This window comes from Eptesicus fuscus, chromosome 3 (genome assembly GCF_027574615.1).
Source record: "Eptesicus fuscus isolate TK198812 chromosome 3, DD_ASM_mEF_20220401, whole genome shotgun sequence".
In the NCBI taxonomy this organism is placed as follows: domain Eukaryota; kingdom Metazoa; phylum Chordata; class Mammalia; order Chiroptera; family Vespertilionidae; genus Eptesicus; species Eptesicus fuscus.
The window spans coordinates 9,365,542-9,389,534 of NC_072475.1; the positions used below are offsets into that span (position 1 = coordinate 9,365,542).

Here is a 23,993-nt window from a genome sequence, read left to right on the forward strand (position 1 = left end):
TTCATCATTATTTATATCTAACTCCACAGGGTGCTGGGGGCCCTGGCTCCCTGGCACGTGTTGGTGATGTTGGAAGAAGTGTGTCATTGCATGAATGTGTCTGTTTGTCACATTACTGTCCAGATTTCTGATCTTGGGGTGTTCCTTACTGATTTAGTGACATAGGGCTATTTATATTTAGTAAACTAGTTTCCTTTAGATCGGGGTGGGGAACCTTTTCTCCGCCAGGGGCCATTTGAATATTTATAATATCATTCTCAGGCCATACAAAATTATCAGCTTAAAAAATAGCCTGCTATATTTAGTCAAACGTTTAATTAACTTACTCCTAATGACTTGGCAGGGCCAGACCAAATGATTTCACGGGCCTTATACCACCATAGGCCAGATGTTCCCCACCTCTGCTTTAGATGTTTCTAAAATGATGTTAATTGTCCTTTGGTTAAAGTACATTCATTTCTGGTTTGATTGCATTGGTATCAGAGATTGCTATGTATACTGTTTCTATTGTATGTAACTTATTGAGGGAATAATCCTTGTCTGCTAGCATTTTGAGATCCTCTTGAGAGAAGGGGGCAAGAGATCTCATTGTTGGTCTGTTTTCTTTCATATGGCACCCTGGTTTTAATCTCAGCATTTCCCTATCTTAAGAATTGCTAGTTGTCACACCTTGAGTGAGCCATCCTCTTCAGAGGGAAACCTCCAGTTGTCCATGGGAAATGAAGAGTACTCACCTGTGATTAGGATTTCTGGGGGCCTGAAGCTTCCTTCCAGAAAATGTAAATTATGATTTCTGTTTTTATTCCCTAACCTCCACGTCTTACCTTGGGTGTGCCACGTGCCAGCCTTCTAGAATCCATGATGTAAACCATGGTTTCCTAGTGGCATCTTCCTTACAAGCTTAGGTTCATCGCTCTTTGCTTGGTCATATTAATCACCACTTATTCATCCACTGTCCAGATTCCAGGGTTGTGTTGACAGAGCTTGTGGTTGTTTTCAGTTCTCCTGACTTCTTAGTGCTTGTGAGTTTGTGCCTTTTTATCTTGTGTCGTCTTAGTGCCGTTTCTGAAAGGTGGAGATAAATACATGCTAATTTTTCCACTTTTAGTGAGAGGTTTCTTCCATTGCTTTTTTTTTTTTAATCTTTTAAGTATTTATTACCTTTAGGTTTTTTTAGTTGAGTATTTTCCACATACCATAAAATTCACACTTTTAAAGTGTACATTTTAGTAGTTTCTAAATATTTACAAAGTTGGGCACCTATCGCCACTATCTAATTACAGAACATGTTCATCACCCAAAAAGAAACTTCATGCTCATTATTAGTTACTCCCATTTCCCTCTTTCCTCAACCTTGGGAACCACTAGTCCACTTTTTGTCTCTGGATCACCTGCTCCGCACATTTCATGTAAATGGGATGAGACAGTTTTTCTCTTGCTTCTTTCCCTCAGCATAATGTTTTCAAGGTTCATCCATGTTGATCTATCAGTCCTTCATTTCTTTTTTTGTTGCTAAATAATATTTCATTGTATGGATATGCCACATTTTATTTGTTTATTCATTAATTGGTGGACATTTGGGTTTTTCCACTTTTTGGCTATTATGAATAATGCTGCTGTGAACATTCATGTACACGTTTTTGTGTGCACATATCTTCAGTTCTCGTGGTTATACACTTAGGAATAGAATTGCTAGGTCGTATGGTAACTCTGTTTATTTTTTGTGATACTGCCAGACTGTTTTCCAAAGTGACTATACCATATTATATTTGCACCTGCAATGTATGAGAATTCCAGGTGCTCCATATCCTTGCTGACACTTGTTATTTTCTCCTTTTTTAAATTCCTCTTCCATTTTGAGTTAATTTTTGTATATGGTGTAAGGTAAAGGTCTAAGTTCATTCTTTTGCATGTGGATACCCAGTTTTCCCAACACCATATGTTACAAAGACTGATCTTTCCCCATTGAATTGTCTTAGCCCCATGTTAAAAATTCTTCCATTGTTTTCTGATGAATTCTCACTTATTGACCTTAGGCCTAAATAAACAAGCAAGGCTTCTCTGATCCTCAATCAGTAACTTTTTGAACATTTGATTGCACTGTGTATGACTGTCTTCCCAAGTGAAATGCTGTGTGCCCATATGAAAGGGAGGTTTTACTCAATGTTATGTTATACTAGATCACCCCATTGATTGCCAGGGTTGATTCGGCTGATCTGGCTGGCTAGGCGGGTGTCCCCCTCCTCCCTCACCGATCCATGTGTGTCCCTCCCGAAGCTGCGCGCTCGGTCGAAGAGGACGACCTTCCCCCCAGAGGAGAGGACCGGTCTTCGGTCAAGGGTATACAAGTAGCTGCGCTCCCCTGCTAGAACCTCCAAACAAGCTCTCAAGGTCAATCAGTAACTTTTTGAACATTTGATTGCACTGTGTATGACTGTCTTCCCAAGTGAAATGCTGTGTGCCCATATGAAAGGGAGGTTTTACTCAATGTTATGTTATACTAGAGGCCCGGTGCACAAAATTCATGCATGGGTGCGGTCCCTAGGCATAGCTGGCAATCGAAGTGCAAGCATCTGGCGTGGAAGGGCAGGTCCCAGCTGACCTCTGGGCCCTGGGCAACACCTGGGCCCCTGGACCTCCCTGCGACCCCCTCCACCTGAGTCATTGGGCCCCGACCCGGCTCCTTTAGCACCTGGGAGCTGGGTGGCAGCCCCACTCTCCGCTGCTGCTGCTGGTTGCCATCTGCAGGGCAATTGGTGGGGTGATCAGGACCCCGCTCACACCTGCCTTGGCCTGGCACTACCTGCTCACCTACTCCACTATCCCACCACGGTCCTGCTTTCATCAGGGCCCATTGGGCTGGCAGCACCTCTGCTGCCGCCCGCTGCCAGCACCACATTGCTGACACCCACCATGTTCTGCCCCACCCCCTGGTGGTCAGCGCATGTCATAGGGAGCAGTCGAACTCCTGGTCAAGGGAACAATTTGCATATTAGGCTTTTATTATATAGGATGGAATTTCTTTACATGTGGGTTTTCTCATTTATTCCATTTTGAACCTCAACATATTATATAGATGAGAAATTTTAGCTTGAGACATACTCAGACATTGCTGTTATTTATTGCCTAAAGTGGTTACGTGATTGACTCAGAGAAAGGCAAAGCAGTTTAACATAGTTTCTAATTATTTTTGGTGCTATGACCTCACAATTTCAAATGTTGGGACACTGTTATAAACAAGCCTTTTTACGATGTCTAGAACAATAATTTGTAGTTATCATAAATATACACATATGGAATAGATTGAAAAATACAGCAAAGAGTATAATATGAAAATAGATACTTGTGACTGAGGATTAAATTTCCAGTTCCAGCTACAAACATGATTCAAAATGTAAAAGTAAAGAAACTTAGATAGACCAAGGCAAAAATGATACAATCTGGAAAAACATCAGATGGAGGAGAAAGTGGCTCTATTTGGACAAAATTGAATGCTGAAATGGGAGAGTTTTAATTAAATTATTATACTAGCCATGAAAATGGAATATCAGCTATGTATTTAAGTTTATATATAATTTCATAAATGTTATTTTAAAATACATATAAATATATTAAATATTATAAGTAGAAAGTTAATTGTTTTATTTACATTCTCAAAAGTCTTCACAGTTTTACAGAAAAATTTCTTTTGGACTTCTCATTTATAAAATGGAAGCCTCCTCATGTTTCGAGCTCCTCATTTGGGTTTTAATAGGGCAGTATTCCAGGGTAAGTCCTCATTGGCACTGCGTTTCCATACCCTGCGCCTGCCTTGTACCTGAATGCTTACTAGTAAGACACATTTGCTACTCTGTTGAATGAAAAAAAAAAAAAAAAAAAGCCATTCTGTTGACGCTAATGGATAGGGTCATAAATTTGTGAGCTCTTACGCCCTGTGTTTTTGTGTTTTAGGTAGGTGGGACAAAAGCCAGGCCTTCCATAAATCACCAGTTCCAGTTATGGTGCTCTAAGTTACCACAAGTCTGAACATTTGTGTCTATGGATCTGCTCTGACTCTTAGAGCCGCTTATGGGGGAAGGTGAGTTGCTGTAAAGTATCTTTTGTTTGCTCACTTGTTTGTTTACCAAGAATGTATGTAACAAAGCCAGATTCATCTTTAAAAAGGAAGTTTGTTCCATGTGGTCCAATCTGCATTTCAGTCTCTTTAGTTCATGACAGGGTGTCAACTGGGGAATAGTGCCAGGGAGAGAGACAGACCATGAAAGGGAATGTTTAACAAAGAAAGACAGTTTAGCTCTGGCTGATATTGCTCTGTGGTTAGAGCATAGACCTGTACACTGAAGGATTGTGGGCTCAATCCCCGGTCAAGTGCACATTCCTGAATTGCAGTTTCAATCCCTGGCCTGTTCAGGGCATGTGTGGGAGGCAACCAATTGATGTGTCTCTTTCACATCTCTCTCTCTCTTTCTCTCTCTCCCTCCTTCTCTCTCCTCCTTCCTCTCTCCCTACCACTCTCTCTAAAAATCAATGGAAAAAAATATCCTCAGGTGAGGATTAACAAAACAACAACAACAAAAAAGAAGACAGAAAAAAGAAAGGCAGTGGATGCAATGATTATGTGGGAACCTCTTGCCAGGTCACGTGTTGCATTGACTTGGCGTTTGAAGAAACTGGTCTGCGTTTACAGGAGCAGGTCAATGCTGAGGCAGAAATATTTTTCCATGGCTCTTTCCTTTGAATTTATGAGAAGCATGGGAATCCTTTGAACTAATTTCCCCTTAGTGTTCCCTGTTTTTACCCTGTAGATCTTCATCTTACTACTAGAGACCGGTTGCACAAAGATTTGTGCAATAGGCCTTCCTTCCCCAGGCACCGGTTTTCCTCCGGTACCTGGGGCCCAGGCCTTCACTCTGGCCGCCGCCTTCTGTCTTTGCTCCAGCTGGAGCCTTCAGTCTTCTCCGCTCCAGCTGGAGCACCACTCCTGTAGCTCCCTCCGCCCCCTGCCCTCCCCCTCATAGCAGGCGTCCCGCCACACCCGGCCACTCTGCGCCTGCATATGCAAATTAACCTCTGTGTTTCAGAGGTCAATTTGCATATTTATATTTTATTAGTGTAGATTTTGTAAAGAATGCTGGGTGGGGAATCTGAAGAGCTGGATCTGTTATCAGCTTCTTAACTGGTTCCCTGTGAGTGAGCAGGAGAGTATGTGTGTGTGTATACAGATGGAAGAACATGTGTGTATGGGTATAAGAATGTGTATGCATGTGTGTAGGAGAATGTGAGCATGTGTGCCAGTGTGCAAAAGGGTGTGTACACTTCTATAGAGCACATCTATAGAAGCATGAGTGCATGATAGCAGAAGTTTATGTGCATGTGTGTTCGGGTATAGGAATGTGTTCACATGTGTGCAGAAGTGTGTGTTCTGTGTGCTGCTTGCTCCAACTTCCTGAGGTCCACATTCTCTCTGATGGACCTCAAGGTTCTGAGCCTGCAGGACTGACTTTCTTTGGCCTTAGTTTCTACCTGTAAATCAAGCCCTCAGAGGTTTTTTCTGCAGCTCACATGCCTCAGTACTCTCCAGCCCAGTTCTAGATTATTCCCCATGAGTTTTACATTATGAAGCTCTGCCAAAGCCTTATGAATACTCAAGGATGCTTTATTCACCTATAGCCATAATAGTGGTGGCCATGGGGAGTCTGTTTCAAGCTGTTTCTTGTATTAATTCAGATTCCCAACACAAACATTCCTTAAGTTCTGAGATACGTATTTCCCAGGTGCTTGTCTGAGAAACATGTGCATCTTAAGAAGTCACAAGACTTAATACGGACACTCTTGTAAACTCTCTGAAGGTTTGCCATTCCTCTTAGCACCAGCTTCCTCACCCACCCTGCCCAGATGCTGTCTGTCTGGTTTTGGTGTGTTTTTTTGAATTGCAGCTCAGCATTTTTAATCCCGTGGTGCTTGACCCAATTCTGTAAGCCTGTGTCCTATGCTGTTTTGATCTTTGCTTTGTTCCTCTTTCCATGGAGGAAGGTTAAAACCATTTCAGCTTCCAGGTGTCTGTGTCAGCTGCATGTCAGTGACTGGTCACAGCAGACTACAAGTCCGTTCTGGGTTTGAAGAGGAGCCAGAGGAAATGGCTCCTTTCACATGACTGGCATGTCCCAGGCTGTGGTCAGGAATGAGGATGGTTATGTAAACCAGAGCTGGGACTGACCAGAGTTCTAGGACACATGTGGAAGATAGGCTTGGAGCACCCACAGTCCAGGATGCCACCATCCCCCATTTTTTCTCAACCTCTGGGCCACACCTTCTCATCTCCTTTGTGGTCCCTGCACCCTCAGCTTTCTCTTCAGGTGGTGACCTTGGTCCTTCATGTCCCTTTTGCACACTGCTTCCTTTCCTCTCACCTTTTCAAGGGTTTGGCTCCTGCCTTACTCCCCCTCTCTGCTTCTACCACATATGAACACATGGGCATGCCCTTTGGTGGCACGCCCACTTGCAGTAACCACCCATCTCTGTCCCTTTGACAACTGGCCTTGCTGTCACCACTTGTTCATCTTGAACCAGACCTGCCTTGTCAAGATTCACAGATCTGCCCCTGCCAGACCCAAAAGTCGGTGTCCAGTCCTCCCTCACAGTCTCTCAGTAACACTGGATGCTATCAGACACCCGGTGGGCAAGAGTGTGGGCCCTTGATGTCCTGGGCATTACGACCCTAAGCAAGGCGTGAGTGACTGTGCTGCTGTTTCTGGAGGAATAAGAGCAGATCCTATGTGGAGAGCTACTGGGAAGAGTGAGCCACAGTGCCAGACAAACTACAAGGCTGTCTTAATGTTCACTATTAGCATTTTCCTCCTCTGCTTGAATGCTTAATGTTGATGTCCCCAGGACTTGGCTCAGTTGGGCACCGATGACAGAGACTGCCCCAGGGTGAGAGGTGGGGCACAGAGAATGCGCTGGCTGAGCCAGTTTGTCACTGTGTGGGAGAGCTTCAAACACATGTATCCTTTAACCCAGAAATTATAACTATAAACATGTATTCCAAGGAAATAAGAGAAGGACATGAAGAGGTACACCCAAAGATTATTATTAAAACATTGTTTAATGTAACAATTCAAAAACCTGGATACAAAAACATAGTAGATTGGTTATGTTCTTATGCATAAAAGTGCATAAAATCTTATGTATAAAATAGAATGCCATGGGAATTTGATCACTATTATTTAGATTTAAACATATTGACATAGGAAAATATTTTGTATATAGTGGTAAATGAGAAAAACAGGACAATCATGGGTGGTTTGGTCCTATTTTTGTTAAAAATATAGTAACACACACCTACTGGAAAAAAGTCTGAATAGGTAGACTTCACAAATATGTCACTATCCCTGGTGGTCTTTCTGGGTATTTATAGGCTATTTTTTCATATTGTTTTCTGTAATGAGCATCCAGTACTTGTGTTATTCATTTATTTATTTACTTTTATAATTTTATCAAATTTATTGGGGTGACATTGGTTAATAAATTTATATAGGTTTCAGGTGTACAGTTCTATAATATACCATATGTATATTGTATTGAATACTTGTGTTAAGTTTTTTTCTTCTAAGGAACAGAAAGGCTGACCTTGGTCAGTGATACCTGCATACGCCATCCACTTCTCTCTGTGTGCTTTTGCTGGTGTGAGAAAACCACCACATAGTTTGTAGGTGTGCACAGTGGCCAGCTCAGTGCCCCTTGGCCAAATGCACACCTGTCCTCACATCCAGCAAGTACACTCTGCATCCATGTTTTTACCACTACCTGATACGTGTTTTGTCATTTATTTGTGCCTGATTTTGTGTGAGGTAATAAGATATAGGTAATAACTCAGTATCAGTAAAAGATGGAGCTAGAGGGCAACCTTCTCCTGCTTGGTGCAGAAGTACCTGTCCTGATGGGTGGACTAGTGTGCATTCTCTATGTTCTCTCCTGAGGTCCTGGTCCACCTTTCCATCCTACACTGCCCAGATCAGAGCTTTCACTTCTGGGTGGCTCTGAAGGACGCACAGGGCTCATCAATTGCTGAGCTTCTGTGTGCGGCTTGCTTTTAGGACTGGACCTGGAAGCTCTAGATCACAATGAACAAAAAATGGTAGAGGCGAAAATTCACTGTTGGTGCTGTTTCAGGCCCCTCATCCTGGTGACCCTGCAGTTCCAGGGCCATGCCCGCTATTCGTAGGTAGGACCCGCTTCATGTGAGGCCCGTTCACGGCAGACAGCTGACAGCGGCAATGACAGCTCAAGTCTTAGAGTTGCATTTTGATTAATATTGGTCCATGAGGTCCCCCCACCCACCCCTTCCTTTCCAAGGGCTTAGCTCCTGCAGGCATTTGTGCAGTGGCTGCTGTTTGGGGGAAGGAGTCATTGAAATGACAGCATCCGTGCCAGGCGCACCCCTCCAACAGAAGGAGGGGAGTTGGGCAAAAAGTAGGTCACATGTGCCTGGTCCCATGTCACGAGGTTTCCAACCTGAGGCCAATGGGATTTGTAGCCTCCTTTGATTTAGAACAAAACACCACTCTAATTTTCTCTTTCTCTAAACGGGGAGAGTGACCATCTGTCTGATAGCGACATCCACCCAGCCCTGCCTGACCTCATAGCCGCTGTGTTCGGAGGTAAGGGGTTGCTAGGGCCTGGCCAAGGCTCACTCCACACAGAGCCCACGGTGTCCAGGGCGAGAAGTGGGGTGGGTACAGGTCATCAGGAAGTGTTGGGAGGTCCTGCTGCAGCAACACAGTCCTTTGCTTAGGGATGGGAAAATGGACAGGGTGTCATACTTATAGATAGTTCTAGACGTTCAGATGATAGTATTCACATGGGGTCCTTTATTTCAATAATCTGGTTCCTTTTTAAGGATCAGGGTCAACTATTAGCACTCTAATGATAAAGTATTATTATGTAGAAAAATGCATAGGTAATTTTACAGATGTTTGTTGCCAGTGATACTGGGGTAGGTGTGGGAATATGATTCTCATGCTCAGAAACATCGGCCATCCCTGTGGATTGGGGCTCTGTGCTCTTAGTGTGGTGAGCGCCTTTGTTTGGGAATGTCAATCTCTCAAGGAAACAGGTGAGCTGTTGGCTTCCAGTAGTATGAACACACAGTGAGATCTGCATATCAGAATAAGGATAATACTTCTATATTACTACTGGATGGACAACATGCACTTTTGGAGTTCGATACTTATCTTGAGAAATAACGTACTTGTTTTGTCTCTGGGAAGGCCAGCGAATGTGATTGCTTTGTGATAAAGCAGATGTGGAACGTATAATAGTTTAAAAGTATTTGTAAAGCTAACCTGAATTTTTTAGCTTATAAAGAACAAAATTTTGGGGTTTTTTTTCCTGTCCTATAAATGAACTAAGGTATTTTATTAGTTCAGGATCCTTAAACATATTTTGGCAAATAATGAATAGAATAAAATATCTGCAATATCTGTATAGTGAACTGATTGCTGGTGCCATACTGAAACAAGTTATATCTCCTCTTTGAATTTGCTGGGAAAAAATACTTCCAGGAATAGTTTCCCAGAGTCAAAATCATAATGGTACTCAATTTATTTTTTATTGGGAAAAATGTTTTTTACCTTTCATAGATAAAATATTTAATATTTTATTTGTAGTTTTAACTAACTTTCCAGGAAACATGGGTCTATGGCCAAGTTCAGAAAAGTAAATGTAAACACTTCAGATTATGTATTCCTCTACATTTTAAATGTAAAAAAAGAGCAGTTGCACCCTCGGTAAGAAAAGAGGCTTTTCTATGCATATAAGCATAACCAATGGACGCAAAACTCTGGGGGGTGAGGGCATATATGGGAGTGGGGGGGGCAATGGTAAGATATGTACACATATAATACCTTAATAAAAAAAATTGGAAAAAAAAAAAGAAAAGAGGCTTTTCTCTTCTTGAAAGTAATGCCTTTGCGCAAATACTATTCATTTTGGGTGATGCCCACTTCATTCCAACTGCAGCCTTTGAAGCAATCTCATGTAATGTTTCTAAAGGGCTCTCTCTTGCCCATTTTCCAATCTTGAAGAAAGGGAAGTCTTTCTTCTATTTTATTACGATAGGACAGAAAATTTCAGTGTTTTTCAAAATTTTCATGCCTGGGGAAGGTTCCCCATATTTTGATGCAGTTTTTACCAGTCTCCTTTTCCTGCTGCACCTGACATGTGTCCCCATTGTCTAAGATAATGTGACCACTCAGTCATCTCATGTGGAAGAAGACTGAGACACTCTGGTGTGACAAACATGTATGCTTTTATGTTAATAAAATTACAAAGTTATACCCCCAAATTATTGCCTTCAGGGGAAAATGAGAACTGCTGTCTGGGGCCTGGTGAGTGTTATGGGATGTTGATTTTCCTTTCTTATGGCAGAATAGACAATTGTTTTTCCAAAAGTAACATAAATACAACAATGGAGAAGCAATTGGCTATGACCCCTTTCCATTTCTCATAAAGCATGAGGAGTGGGAGCATTGGTCCTCACAGCTAGTCTCTGTCCCCACCTGTCTCCAGCGGGCATGTCCTTTTCTTTCACACTCAGTTGGGAGGGGAAAACACGGGGCTGGTCTCTTAACAGCATGCTCATTAATTTTGACCTTGACTCATTTGGGAACTGAAAGGGCATTGATGGAGTTGGGCCTGGCTGGCCTTCTGCAGGTGCCCTCTAACCTTCAGCGCTTTGAATGTCAGTGGTCTCATTTAAGACCCCCAGCTCTGCATGAGAAGCAGAAACCCACCCACCATAAAGCAGATTGTCACCCTGTGAAGAAGCCTCAGGAAGGTTTGGTGTCTTGAGCACCGCAGAACTAGAACTCTTGAAGACACGTCTTTATTCTGGCCAAGATAGGATCCTCAGAGGTCAGGGACTAAGGACCAGCAGGCTAGCATGGTCATGGGGGGCTGTCTTTTGGCACAGCTGGTGTGCCCGCCGGAACACTGGGCTTCCTTCTTTCTGAATGTTGGCTGCATTATTTTATGTATAGTGCAGGGCAGTGGTTCTCTGAGGGTCCTGGACAACCACCATCACCTGAGAACTTCTGGAGAGGCGGATTCTCAGCTACTCCCTTCCCCAGACAGCCTGAGTCAGAAACTCTGGCGGGGGGTGGGGGGGAGGGGTGGTATGGTCCACTTACCAAATCTTCTAGGTGTTGCTGATATCCATATAAGTGTGAGAGCCAATAGGTCAACCACACAGGAGTGAAAGTGTAGGCTATGGTCACGTGGCACTCCTGGTGTAGCGGGCATGTGACCTGTGTCTGCAGTGAGGCAGAGCAACCGTGTTCTTGAGTAATGGTCCTTTTGGTCAGATATGAGCCAGGGGAAGTGTGACATGGTCTCTTGGGTTTTCCATTGCGTGTGATCTGGTGTACAGGTCAGTCCTATGGTGCTGAGATCTGGCAGGGCCTGGTCCATCTAAGTCTGTGCCACACAGCAAGACCCCATTGCTAAGCAGTGTCCATCTGCCCCATTGCTAAGCAGGAGTCTCACAGAAAACCAGAAGAGATGAGACTGTGGAGAGACTGTGGTTCTGCTTACTGGGGCTCAGGCGGGAGCCCATACCTCATGGCACCCTCACCTGGGAAGGGGATGGCCACAGGCTGTCTGCTGGATAGCAAGGGGACTACAGGAGCCACTGTCATATCTGGACATCATTAGGAGCATGGCTGGGAGCAAGGGCTGCGCTCTAGAGCGACAGGGCAGCCAGCTTAGAAGCCAGATGTTCACACCCTCTGCCAAGCTCTGGGCTCTGTCTCCTGAGCTTGAAACCCCTATACTAAGGTGTGTGGGGGGCGGGGGGGGGGGAAGGGGCGGGGGTGCTGCCATTGTTGAAAACAATCCAACAGAATCTAAAAGAGAAAAGAGAAACCTGTGTAAAAACAGCCTACCAGGTGAAACATGGAGCCATCAGACAGGAGTCCTGGATGAGTGGGAAACTGTTTCTAATAGGGAGGTGGGCTTTGTTTTGGTCTGTTCTGTTTTGCTTTCATAAATTTGGTGTGTATTTAAGAGATTGTAAAAAATATATTTTTATTGATTTCAAAGAGGAAAGGAGAGGGGGAAAGAGATAGGAACATCAATGATGAGAATCATTGATTAGCTGCCTCCTGCATGCCCCCTACTGAGGGTCGAGCCCACAACCCAGGCATATGCCCTCACTAGGAATTAAAACTGTGACCTTCTGGTTCATCGGTCGATGCTCAAACTCTGAGTTACCGCGGCCGGGCTGGTGTGTATTTAAATCAGTAGGAATGGGCAAATTATTCAGTGAGTGGTGTGGGATCAGTTAGATATCTATTAAAAACAAACACCCAATTTAGAACCTTACCTCTCACCAAACACCAATGTATGTGAGACAAAGTGATGAGCTCAAGGATTCACAGAAAACGTGTGTTTTCTGTGTGTTTTGTGGGATTTTTTTAAGGAACTATTTAAAAAAATTATTTTGGGATGAAATATATACAAGTGTTAAGAACACAGAGATTGAGACTTCTCAGAGTATGCATTTGTATAACACTTTGATTTTTTTAAAACATGTAAAAGTATTACTGATTTAAAATTTTAAGTATATTTTTATTTTATTTTTTTGTTAATCCTCCCTCGAGGATATTTTTTCCATTGATTTTTTATTTTTATTTTTTTACATGTATAAGCATTAATATTTCAAGAAAAATGACTTTAAATATAATAATGTTACATGCAATAAACATTAACATTTCAAGATTTTAAATATAATAATATTACCAAAACTGTGCTAACATAGTATAATATCACACAGGTTGTGGAAATATTAAAAATCTGCAAATAACAGGATTATTTCTATTATATTCTAAAATTTTTTTTCCTCTGACTCTATTTTTGTTCATCAGTTTATGTTGTTCATTAGATTCCACAAATGAGTGAGATCATGTGATATTTATCTTACTCCGACTGGCTTATTTTGTGTGTCGAGTTTTTAAAACAGTTTTTTTCAGGGAAGAGCACCAGCAAAGCACACATCCTGAATACAGCATCCTGGGGTGTCATGCTCTGGATGGCACCATTTGAGCCTAGAGCAAGGAGACCCGGCAGCCAGACAATAGCGACTCAGGGCACAGGCCTTCCACATAACTTAGGAATCTGCCTCACCACACATGTGTATCCATGATGCTTATAAGGGAGAAAGGGGACCCGCTGTGCTCCCATCAGGACGTGTGGGCACTATGTCCCGTAGAGACTTTTGAGGCTGCCCCATCCTGCAGCCCCAGCAGGGCCACATCCCCACGCAGACCTTGCTCCTCAGCCACTGTCAATTGACAGGATAAGGGTCATCCTGTGGCCCCACTTCCACCATGGAGCCCCAGTCAGCAGGGCAGTCAGTAGTACTAGAGAGGCTGACTCTGCTGCACAGCACAGGCGGATCTCAGGAGTGAATCGACAGCAGAAGGAACTGTGGTGACAGCAGCAAGCCGCGCTGCATGGGGCTGGCTGGGCTGCAGGACAGGCCACAGGCACTTCTCTCTGGGTCTAGAATGTTTTGTGTCATGAACTGATCACACGATAAGTGCCCGTGTGAAAATCAACCTGCACACCTAAGATTTGTGCATATTTATGCATGTAAATTAGACCTGCATTTTAAAGTCTTGTCACAGAACACACATACTGTGATATTTATGCAAAACAAGAAGGTGTTGTCTGTCTGGAAATGGTAAGAAAAGGTTCCAGTGACAGTGACTGGAGTGGAGAAGGATTCACAGTGGCTCTGTCCCTCCGTCTGCATGTTTTTCAGAGCCTCTGGAGTCTTGTCTCCCCAGCTGCAAGGGGGCTGCTCACTGACCAACCAGAGAAATTCTGCCACATTTATTTTGCATTTTTATTTTGTGCTTTTTACTGCTTTTAGAAAGGATTCTGCTGCTGTTACAATCAAATCTTTTAAAAGCCACTGGTTTGAGTGACTGGGAAATACATATTTTTTACTTTTCTAAGCTTGAAATTTTCAAAGAACCCTGGAGTGGCATCTGGGAATGGACAGCAGGTAACACCCTGGGTTCCAGAGTTCCCTACACTAGGCCAAGGCGCAGAGGGAGGAAGCATGGCAGGAACGCTGGCCTGTCACCTGGCTTCGTCTGTAGCACCTGTCTTGGTCTATATTCCGCCTGTCTCCAGTTCAGCCATCTGGCCTGAGTTCCAGAAGCACAAAGAGCCCATCCCCTGGCTGGGCTTTCCCGAGAATAACCACAATCTCCATCCCCATCCTTATCCCCCACATGCAGCCCCAGTTGGCAAAGACCCTGGCCCGTGGTGTTGAGGAACCAGGGAGGCAAGTTGGGACATAGTGGCTAAGCCAGGGAGGAAGCCCAGGGCGGCGTGTCATCACTGGAGCCTGGACTGCTGCCTGCCAGACTGGTGGCGGGTTGCTGGGGATGGCTGTGGGCAGGTCAGTGGAAACCTGTCTTTTGATAAATTGCAGGTCCTGCTGTTGCAAAGCCCTTTTTTTGTAGTAGGACCATATCCGAGAATGTGGACCCCTGTCTGGTTGTCCTGTTGGCTTCCCCAGTACAGCATCTCTGCATGGGTGTATAACTCTGCCTTTCTGTCTTGGCCATTGGCAATACTGAGCTCAGCCATCCACACACTGTATCGTCCTCCAACACACACAAATAAAAACAACCAAACCCATTACAAGTAAATGAAATGTGCTGGCTGCTAGACAGTTTTCAGATTAAGGGACCATCAGCAGATTAAAGTCAGGGGATTAAATCTCGGCAGGAATACCAGACACCCCTGCCCCCCACGCAGGAGCCATAGTCAGTGTAGTCACTACTGTGAGAAAGTGGTGGCCTTGCTGCGCACCCCCCCAATCTCTGCTGAGGCTGCCCCCACCCCTGGAAGCCGCCAGGACCCCTCAGGTTTCCAGGGGTCATCTTCAGTTCTCCCTTCCTCTCCGAGAGAGTCTAGCAGAGGGAGGAGACAGCCAGGAGTCTCAGACTGTGTTCAGGGCCCCCTCCCATGGGACCTCAGTTGGCTCCCCACAGGGTGGGCTTCCCAAAGAGTGGGACCTCACTACGAGTTCTAACCCCTTAGCACAGTGCAGGGCACAGGGGAATGGGCCCGCCACTGCTCCCTCCACGTCCCCTGGCTGCTCCTCCTCCTGCTCTCAGCTTCCCTCTCAGGACAGTGTCAGTGCCCCATCCTCAGTGGGCAGGGCAGCTCACACCCAGTAGGGCACATAGGGTAGGGACTTTAGAGGGGGGTGTTTTCCCAGCCAGAACACAGGTGTGAGTATATGTGTGTGTTTCTGGAAACTGACTCTAAGCCGCTGCCTCCTGTGTCTGAACGCCGGATCTTTGTGGCCCAACTCCATCTGCAGGCAGGGCCCAGCACTTGTGCTCTCACTGTTTATCAAAGTCACTTTCAAACCAGGGGCTCCAGGCTCAATTTCCAACTCATGGTATTCTTAGTTTTTAAATCTGATTTTTTGTAGCCTTTAGCCATATTTTAAACGTTATTATTATTATTAATTTTCTTTTGGTCCTTATAGTTTCTTATCTAAGTTGTCTTGCTTCCCCCTCCCCCCCCCGAATTTATTTTTAATTTTTAGTTCGCTGATGCTGTCTCTACCTTCTTAACCTTTTAAAATCTTGTCTATTTTTAACTATTGAATCACTTATTTTTCTTGTATCACCCTCATTTTTATTCCCTTTAGAGTTTTACTCACATTTTTTGTCTTTATTTCTATACTCCCCCGCCCCCCTCCCTCAATTTTCCTTTCCTTCATTTGGGAAGATTCTTAATGGTTTAGCTGCTTTAGCACATTTTTAAATATGTTTTATTTTTAGCCGATGCCATTTGTTAGTATTGTAATTATATTATTATTAAAATATTATAACACCAACCTAGCTGGTTTGCTCAGTGGTTAGAGTGTTGGCCTGAGGACTGAAAGGTCGCAGGTTCGATTCTGGTCAAGGCCATGTACCTCAGTTGCAGGCTCGATCCATGGCCTGGTTGAAGCAGGAGGCAACCAATCGATCTGTCTCTCTCACATTGATGTTTCTCTCTCTCTCTACCCCTCCCTTCCACTCTCTCTAAGTATCAATGGAGAAGATATCCTCGAGTGAAGATTAACAAACAACTAAATACACACACACACACACACACACACACACACACACACACACACCACAACATTGAAAGAAATGACCTGCTAAATTCATGAACCCATGTTAGGTTACTTCTCCAACATGGCTAAGAGTATCTGTGATTCTGTTTGTGACTCTGCATGAATCTTGTAAGAACATGAGCTCACTCATCCAGGAGACCCAGCAGCAGGCAGCCAGGATCTTGGGCTAGTGAAATGGAACGAATGATATTGTCCCCTCCTGCCCCACCCGACCCCACAAAGACATAAGTGACCTACAGACTTGCTGCCTATGCCTCGGGCAGTTGCACAAGGACTGATCTGGGCTGGGAACAGTGTGGTCTGGCTGGAAGCTCCTGAGCCCTGTGGTCACAGGCTAAGCCACTAGGTACCAGGCCCTTCTGCTGCACATGGTAGGGTAAGAAGTGAGGCCAGGGCCTGGGCCAGGCTGCCTAGGGCTGCTGGTGTGTCCCCATCCCACAACCCACTGTCTGCCCACAGCCCACCCTCTCAGTGAGCATGGGCAAGCCACTCGCTGCCTCTGGCCCTTGTGTCTAGTCTGCATAACATACAGTTGGCTGTTCTGTGAGTAGTGAAACCACATCTCTATGCCCACTGCCCTTACTCTGGAGGCTGAAATGACCCTGTGCCCTTTTAGGAAAGAGAAGCTGGCCTTCTCAATAAGGAGAACCCCAGTGACACCTGAGGTACACTGGCCCACTCCTGGGAGGACAGGTGCCAGTGACCAGGCCAGGCCTCTGTCCCCTGCACTCAGAGTCCTCTCAGGTGAGAAGACCCTCCACTGCAGAGGTGACCCTGCCACACCCCTGCTCTCTGGGCCAGTGCTGAGGATGTGCATGGAGTCCCTGACCCTGACCAGACATAATGATGGGGCGCTGCTGCCCTGACCACCCCTGTGGCCTAGATGGTGACCCCAGGGACTTCCTTGTGACCCCTCCTTGGGTATGAACGCTGGCTCACTCCACTGCTCAGAGCCCTGTGTCTGGTTGAGAAAGGACAGTTCCATACAACTGCTGGCCCCAGGCCCCAGCAGTGCTGCACGTGGGGCTCACTCAAGATGCCCCAGAGGGAGGGGTTGAGGTGTCTTTTGGGGGCACCACATTAATCAGTGGACGAATCAGTGCCAGAGGGTAATGAAGAGCATTGTTCCTACAGGAGCACAGCTGTGTGAGCACCTGGTAACATCTTCTTAACAGGAATCATTGCTTGCATCCTACATGGATGTGGGGGGAGTGGACTCAGTTTCAAGGTCTGCCTCTGTACAGGGTCCACGTGGACCAGAGCAGCCCTGCCCTAGCCTTTTCCTTTATAACTGGCTGGGCTTTATTTTTCTTAAAAATCTCATGTGCTTAACTAAATCTTAGCCTCCTTTGCTTTTTGTGCTATAGTGCAGCACCCTTTCTTTTGTTATGTTTACCTAAAATTCTTCCTGATTTCCACATTTCTCTTGGTATAAATTACTATCTCTGTCCCTTTGTTGTAATAAAAGCTCTATGCCTCATCCCCTCTCCAGTAAAAAAAAAAAAAAAAGGTCACAAGGACACAGATTCAAAATCAGTGCTTTGCTTTTTTGGGAGATAAACGATCTTTACCTTAAGACATTTTTTCTTTCCCTATTTTATTTTATTTTTGGTGGCTGTGGAGTTTTATTAAGTGCTTTCCAGCTGCTGTTGAGAAGCAGCACATGGGTGTTCAGTGCAGGGATATGGAGCCTGTCTCTGGACTGAGTCCTGGTCCCCCACTTCTCAGCTGTGACCCCTGGCCCTCTGTGTGGGGTGAAGTGGGGACGTGCCTTCCTTGCAGAGCTGCAACGAGGAGTGTACCTGGCAGACAGTAAACACAGTATCAGCATTAGGTGTTGTTTATTGTTATTTGTATGGTTGTTGAATTTCTCCTTTAATTTATTAATGACATGGACAAAATCCTGATATTAATCACTCATGCATTTCAAGAATAAACCTCCTTTCGGTCTTGTGTATTATCATTCTTTATACATGCTGATTCTGGTAGTGTTTGACCAGAATATTAGTTAGAAATTTCTGCTCAGAAGCTGGAAGTGCTGGGTCATAGTACAGGCCTGTGGCCAACTCAGGGATGTGGCCAGTATGAATGTGTAAGCTGCTAGTGGCTGAGCCTCTAGCACAGGCTGTGCTCCCCAGGGCTTTGGGTAGGGGTCTGTGTCATGTTGTGTTGAGTGTCAGTCGTCTTAGTGTCTAGCCTGTGACTGTAACCTGCATTTCCTTCATCACTTATTATCTTCGATGCCTTCTGACGTATTTATCAATCTTTTGGGATGTGTGTGGTCAAGGCCTTGCCCACTTCTCTACAGGCAGTCAGTAAGTATTTTCTGGATAGCATCCCTGAGTGATTAAGTGAAGTGCAAATATTTTCGCCCACTCTGTGGGCCCCTTTTCTCTCTCCTAATGGTGTCTGTAGATAAACAGACCTTAATTGTAATGTGGTCCATTATATCAGTCTTTTTGGAACCATTGAGCTTATTATGTCTAAGTGATCTGTCCTTGTCCCCACTTCATATAGCTAGTATCCTATGTTGTCTCCTCATGTCAAGCCACAGTCCACTTGGAATTTATTTGGGAGTAGAATCAACAGGGCAGGGTTTCATTCTGTACCTGCCGACCCTGCCAGCCAGTGCCACTGTTGGAAAATCTGTCTTCTGCCTCCTTGCACTGTGAGTGCCTGTCTCTGACTTCCTGTTGTGGTCCATCGATTAGTTGTCTGTTCCTGTGCCCGTCACACGGACTGAACTGCCTTCGCTTTCTGGTAAATAGGTCTCACTTGGTTCTTTCTCTCAGGAATGTCTTGGCTACATTTGACCTGATGAATTTTTCACATGCATTTTAAAACCAGCTTGTCTGTTGGAGTCAATCTGCAGATCAATTTAGGGAGATTTAATATCTGAAATTACTGAGTGTTCAAGTCCATGAACATGATGCCTTTCTTTAATTCTCAATTTTTCTTTAATTTCTCCTAATAGTGTTTTATAGATTTCTACATACAGGTTTTACACATCTTTTCTTAGAATTATCCAACTCTGATTTTCTTTAGGTTCTTGTAAATTGAAATTTTAAAAAAATGTTTTTTAGCTTTGCTGGTATAGAGATGCATAATGCTAATCATCCTATTAAACTCATCCCTTCTTATAATTATAGATTTTTCTGGATCTTATGTACCCAGTCTTGGCATCTATACCTGTCTGTGCTGGCTTGTCTCTGTGTCATGGGGGCATTCACCTGGAGAGGGCCTGCAGGGGCCCTGAAATTTAGGAAGCACAGACCCACAGTGGAGTTGTAGGTCCCCACATGGGAGCTTACAGGAGGCGGGTTTGGGGCATCTGTCCCTGGGCAGCCCTCTTCTCTGCTGTGCTGCATATCTGACCCATGGTGACATCTATGTGGATACCCAGACAGACACCTTCGTCATCAGGTCAGGTCCCGGCCTTGTACTGCCATGGACTCATTCAGCATTGTTCTGTCCCTGCTGCTATTCTCACCGTCAGTGTCCATCGGGCTACATTGGGCCCAGTCATAGGACATCAGAAAGCTCATTAACTGGGGCCTGCAGAATGCCAAGTCGGGCAGGCCCCGCATGTCTGCCATTCTCTCTGACTCTCTTACTGGCACTCACTCATGCCTAGCTTCACCCTGTGGTCTCAGATGTCTGCCAGCAATGGTCTGGGCCAGTGGTCGGCAAACTCATTAGTCAACAGAGCGGCAAACCGTGGCCCAGGAGCCGCATGCGGCTCGCGAGCTGCGGTTTGCCGACCACTGGTCTGGGCAATGTCTTTTTTCCAGGGCATTGGCACGAGGGAGGGCTGTGCAGTGCAGTGTAAGCATGGGGACCATTCCCCAGCCTTTCCCCTTTAGTTTCTTAATGCTGACGCCATAAGCAGCTTTCCTTTCCTTCCCTCCAGAAGAGGGACTTTTGAACCCCCAACCTATCTAGAACACATGTTTGAGGGCTGAAGTAGGGATGGTGGATTTTCAAATTTTGGAATTGCCAGCTGTCCCAGGCTGCAGTCTGAATTTTCTACTAAACTGAGAGCCGCTTGAGAGTGAAGGCTGTGTTCCTTTGTCCTGTCCCCAGTGCCAGGCTCCGAGTAAGAACTGTGTGTTCAATTGAATGTCCCTGCCATGGTTGGCCTCCCATTCTGGCCAGAGGGTCTGTAGGAAGATAGAGTGTGTGCAGACTGACTGAATGCCTGCTGTGTGAAGGTGCTAGTCACACAAGCTCATCATTGCAGAAGCAGACAGACATGGCAGAGCTAGGACCAAGACCTATGGCTCAAGGAGGCCTGCCTTGTCTCCACAGCAGACCTGTTATTCACCTTAGAGACATTCTAGGGTGGATCACACCCTAGACCCTGGGCACTTCCTCAGAGCTAGGACTGGAGGAAGCCCACACTTTGCTGGAAAGAGAAAAGCTCCACACTGCTGCCAACACGAGGCCAGCATGCCAGGACCCCTGAGCAGGGAGGAAAGAGGGGCAGGCCACTGGCTCCCAACCCCATCACATTTGTTGAACTCGAGTGACAAGCCAGCAGGCTGTGCAGAATGCTCACTGAAGTCAGGTTGTGTAAACCCTGACCATCTTTCCAATGCTAACCGTGACTGGCAAGAGCATTACAGGACAGAACTCCCCTCCCCTCCATGGCCCCAAGGACACAATCTGCATTGTGAGTCTCTCTAGGAGCAGAAAGCAGCTAATAAGTTCTGTCGGTTTCTGCTGTACTGGCTTATGCAGCCTGATGGAGCACTGAGCTATTAAACATAACAAATCAAGTGTGTGCTTGTCCCCTGAGGTTCTGATCACAACCATCTCCTCCCGACAGCTGAGGCCTGGGTACAGCCTTGGACAAAGCCGACTTGCACTCGCTGCAGCCATGCAGTCCTTGGGTGGTGGTTTGCTGGCAGGACTTCTGCTCCCTTCTCTGAACAAGAAATCTCATGTTGGAGAGGACAGGCTAGTGCATTTGTCATGAGTGTGATGCTGTTATAAATCACAGATAGCTGTACACTACTTCTATTTTAATATCCAAATCTATTTACTGCCCCCCGCCCTGAAAAAACCTTACAACTTGGAAGTTACATGCCACTTTCAATCATCAGACTCCTTCTTTCAAGTCTGAAACAGTAATCTTCATTGGTTTTTATATTTGACTAGCATGAAAATAGAGTTTACCTGTCTGGTGGTCGGGAGCAATGAACTAGCTGGTTCAGAGCCCCTCTCTTTCTCATATCTAAACAGAGATGGCCCTGTCCCTCCTGCCTTAGCACAGGGGGTTTCCTTATATAGCAGCTCCTGGGACATGTGTACCATTTATTGCTCCTCCTGTTGTTATATCTATACATCTTATTATAATAATATTTATTTTACTAGAATTCTGTTGATTTAAATATTTTTAAAAAGAATGATTGGAAAATTTGTCTTATCACTAAGTACTATTTCACTAAGTAGTATTGATTAAAGACAGATTTTGCCAATTTAACTATTATAAAAGATCAAATGAGGTTCTAGTCAAAATGGAGTAAGGTACAACTAACTAACATCATAGTTAATGGTGAAAGAATAATGTTTTCCTCCTAAAATCATTAACAAAACAAGGGTTTCTGCTCCCACCACTCCTATTGAACAGTGTGCTGTAAGTTTGACAGTTCAATGTGACAAGAAAAGGAAATAAAAGGCATACAGATTTGGAAAGAGGAAATAAGCCTGTCTATATTTGCAGATGACATGATTACCTACATTGAAAATCCCATTAAAGCTACAAAAACCTTCTAGAACTAATAAGCAAGTTCACTTGTTTAAGAATGAGAGGTCAACATTCAAAGATTAATAATAATCTATATGCAATCAAGGAACAATCAGCAGAATTAAAAACACACCACCATTTGCATGAATTCCAAAGTTACGTACTTGCTATACATCTAAAAAATATGCACAGAATTTATATATTAAAAACTACAAAACACTAATTAGAGAAATCCAATAAGACTTAAATAAGAGACATCCTGTGTTCATAGATTGGGCCACTCACCACAGCAAAGATGCTAATGCTTCCCAAATATATCTATAAGTTTAATGCAATTCCTATCAAAATCCCATCATGGGTGATTATAGATATAAACAAGGTGACTTTAAAATTTAAATGAAAACTCAAAGGAACTAGTTAATGCAAGTGAATTTTTAAAAGAATAAAGTTGGAGTAATTTTAAGGCACTCTGACACTACAGTAATAGAGACATTGTATGTTGGTGCATAAACAAGCACATACATATGGTATCCATGGGGTGCCCTCTGTGTCCCCACCTGTTACTGGTAGAAGTGGAATTCTTGGGGTACTGCAGGGAAAGGAATTTCCTGAGGCTCCCACGGGACGATGTGGTATCATAGGAAGCTTTACTGATGTAAATTTAAGGGGTTCCCTTCCAAGGTCCCATCTCCCTCTGTCCCCCCATGGAAAAAGTCCAATCTTGTCTTTGGCAGGACTAGGATTAAGGCCACTGTCCAGAGTCTCCACTCCATTTTAAAGCAAAGTCCAGTCCAGAATATGGCTAGATTAGTTTGTGTTCCCAGCTGCAGTCCATTGTGGGATCCCATAACACTGCTTAAGGCCACATGGTGGGCCTCTGCAGGTCATGGAGCAAGAAAGTGCCAGGGAGCAGGAATGAAGCCAGGTAACTAGAGAGAGAGAATTCTTTGTCTGGGAATTATAACTGGAAGCTTAACCAAGTAACCCTTCAGGATTTTGCATGCTTGCATTGGCTCCACACTCCTAGCCAATGATCTTTGTTCCATAGACTAGACTGACAGGGAAGCACCTTCCCTATAATATCACCCTGACTTTGCTGCAAATGCACCAAAGTGGACCCTTTTCCCCAGTGATTTTCAGGGAATGGATCTGCAGTTACCCAGGGGTGTGTGAAGTTGTAGCTTCCTGGTGAAGCTGCCCAGATGACCATGCTTATAATGTCTGACCTCCCCTTTGCTCTTTTCCTATTATTAATATTAAGAACTAGCTAATTATGATGATAACATATAGATGAAACATAACAGAGCCCAGGATTCATCCACACAAGTATGGACAATTGATTTTTGACAGAGGTAATAAAGCAATTTAATGCAGAAAGGAAAGTCTTTTCAAGAAATGATGTTGAAACAATTGGATATTTATATAAAACAACAACAACAACCACTCAGTAACAACCTTGACTTAAATTTCAGACCTTATACAAAAATTAACTCAAAATGGATCAATATCTAAATGTAAAACATAAACTATTTAGAAGAAAAAGAGTTAAGAGCATCTATAAAAGATAAGAGTTTTAAACAAAAGCCACTAAAGATAAAATTGAGAAATTACACTTGCTCACAAAAAAATTTAATTAGCGTAAGAGTCTGTTAAGATATGAAAAGACAAACCAGAGACTAGAAAAAAGTCTTTGTAAATCATACATCCAACAAGGGCTATACCCCCAGTACCCCAAGAGGTAGAGAACTCTTTAAACTCCACAGCAAGAAAACAGTCCAGTTAGAAAATGGACAAAAGACTGGACCACACACTTCTCCAAACAAGACAAGTGGATGGGAAATAGCACATGAATAGATGTTTGGCATCCTTCGCTGTTAGGAGAAAGCAGACTAAACCACAGCCAGATTTCACTACCATCCTATATAATAAAAGCCTAATATGCTAAGTGTCCGGTCAACCAGTCAACAGTTCAACCTATCAAAGCGTAATATGCTAATGATATGCTAAGGCTGCTCAACTGCTCCCTATGAC

The 23,993-nt window shown here is 44.3% G+C and overlaps 1 protein-coding gene across 9 annotated transcripts in view; it reads left to right on the forward strand.

Annotated features, from left to right (window-relative positions):
• Positions 1-23,993, forward strand: part of PCBP3 (poly(rC) binding protein 3) — a 217,207-nt gene that overhangs the window by 144,852 nt on the left and 48,362 nt on the right. For 8 of the 9 annotated variants that reach the window (XM_054713624.1, XM_008145647.3, XM_028151752.2 and 5 more), the window contains one exon: positions 3,952-4,078. In XM_054713624.1, the coding sequence (XP_054569599.1) occupies positions 4,069-4,078 (10 nt within the window). In that variant the 5' untranslated portion in view covers positions 3,952-4,068. The remainder of the gene's footprint in view (positions 1-3,951; positions 4,079-23,993) is intronic. The other variant, XM_054713625.1, reaches the window with a different exon arrangement.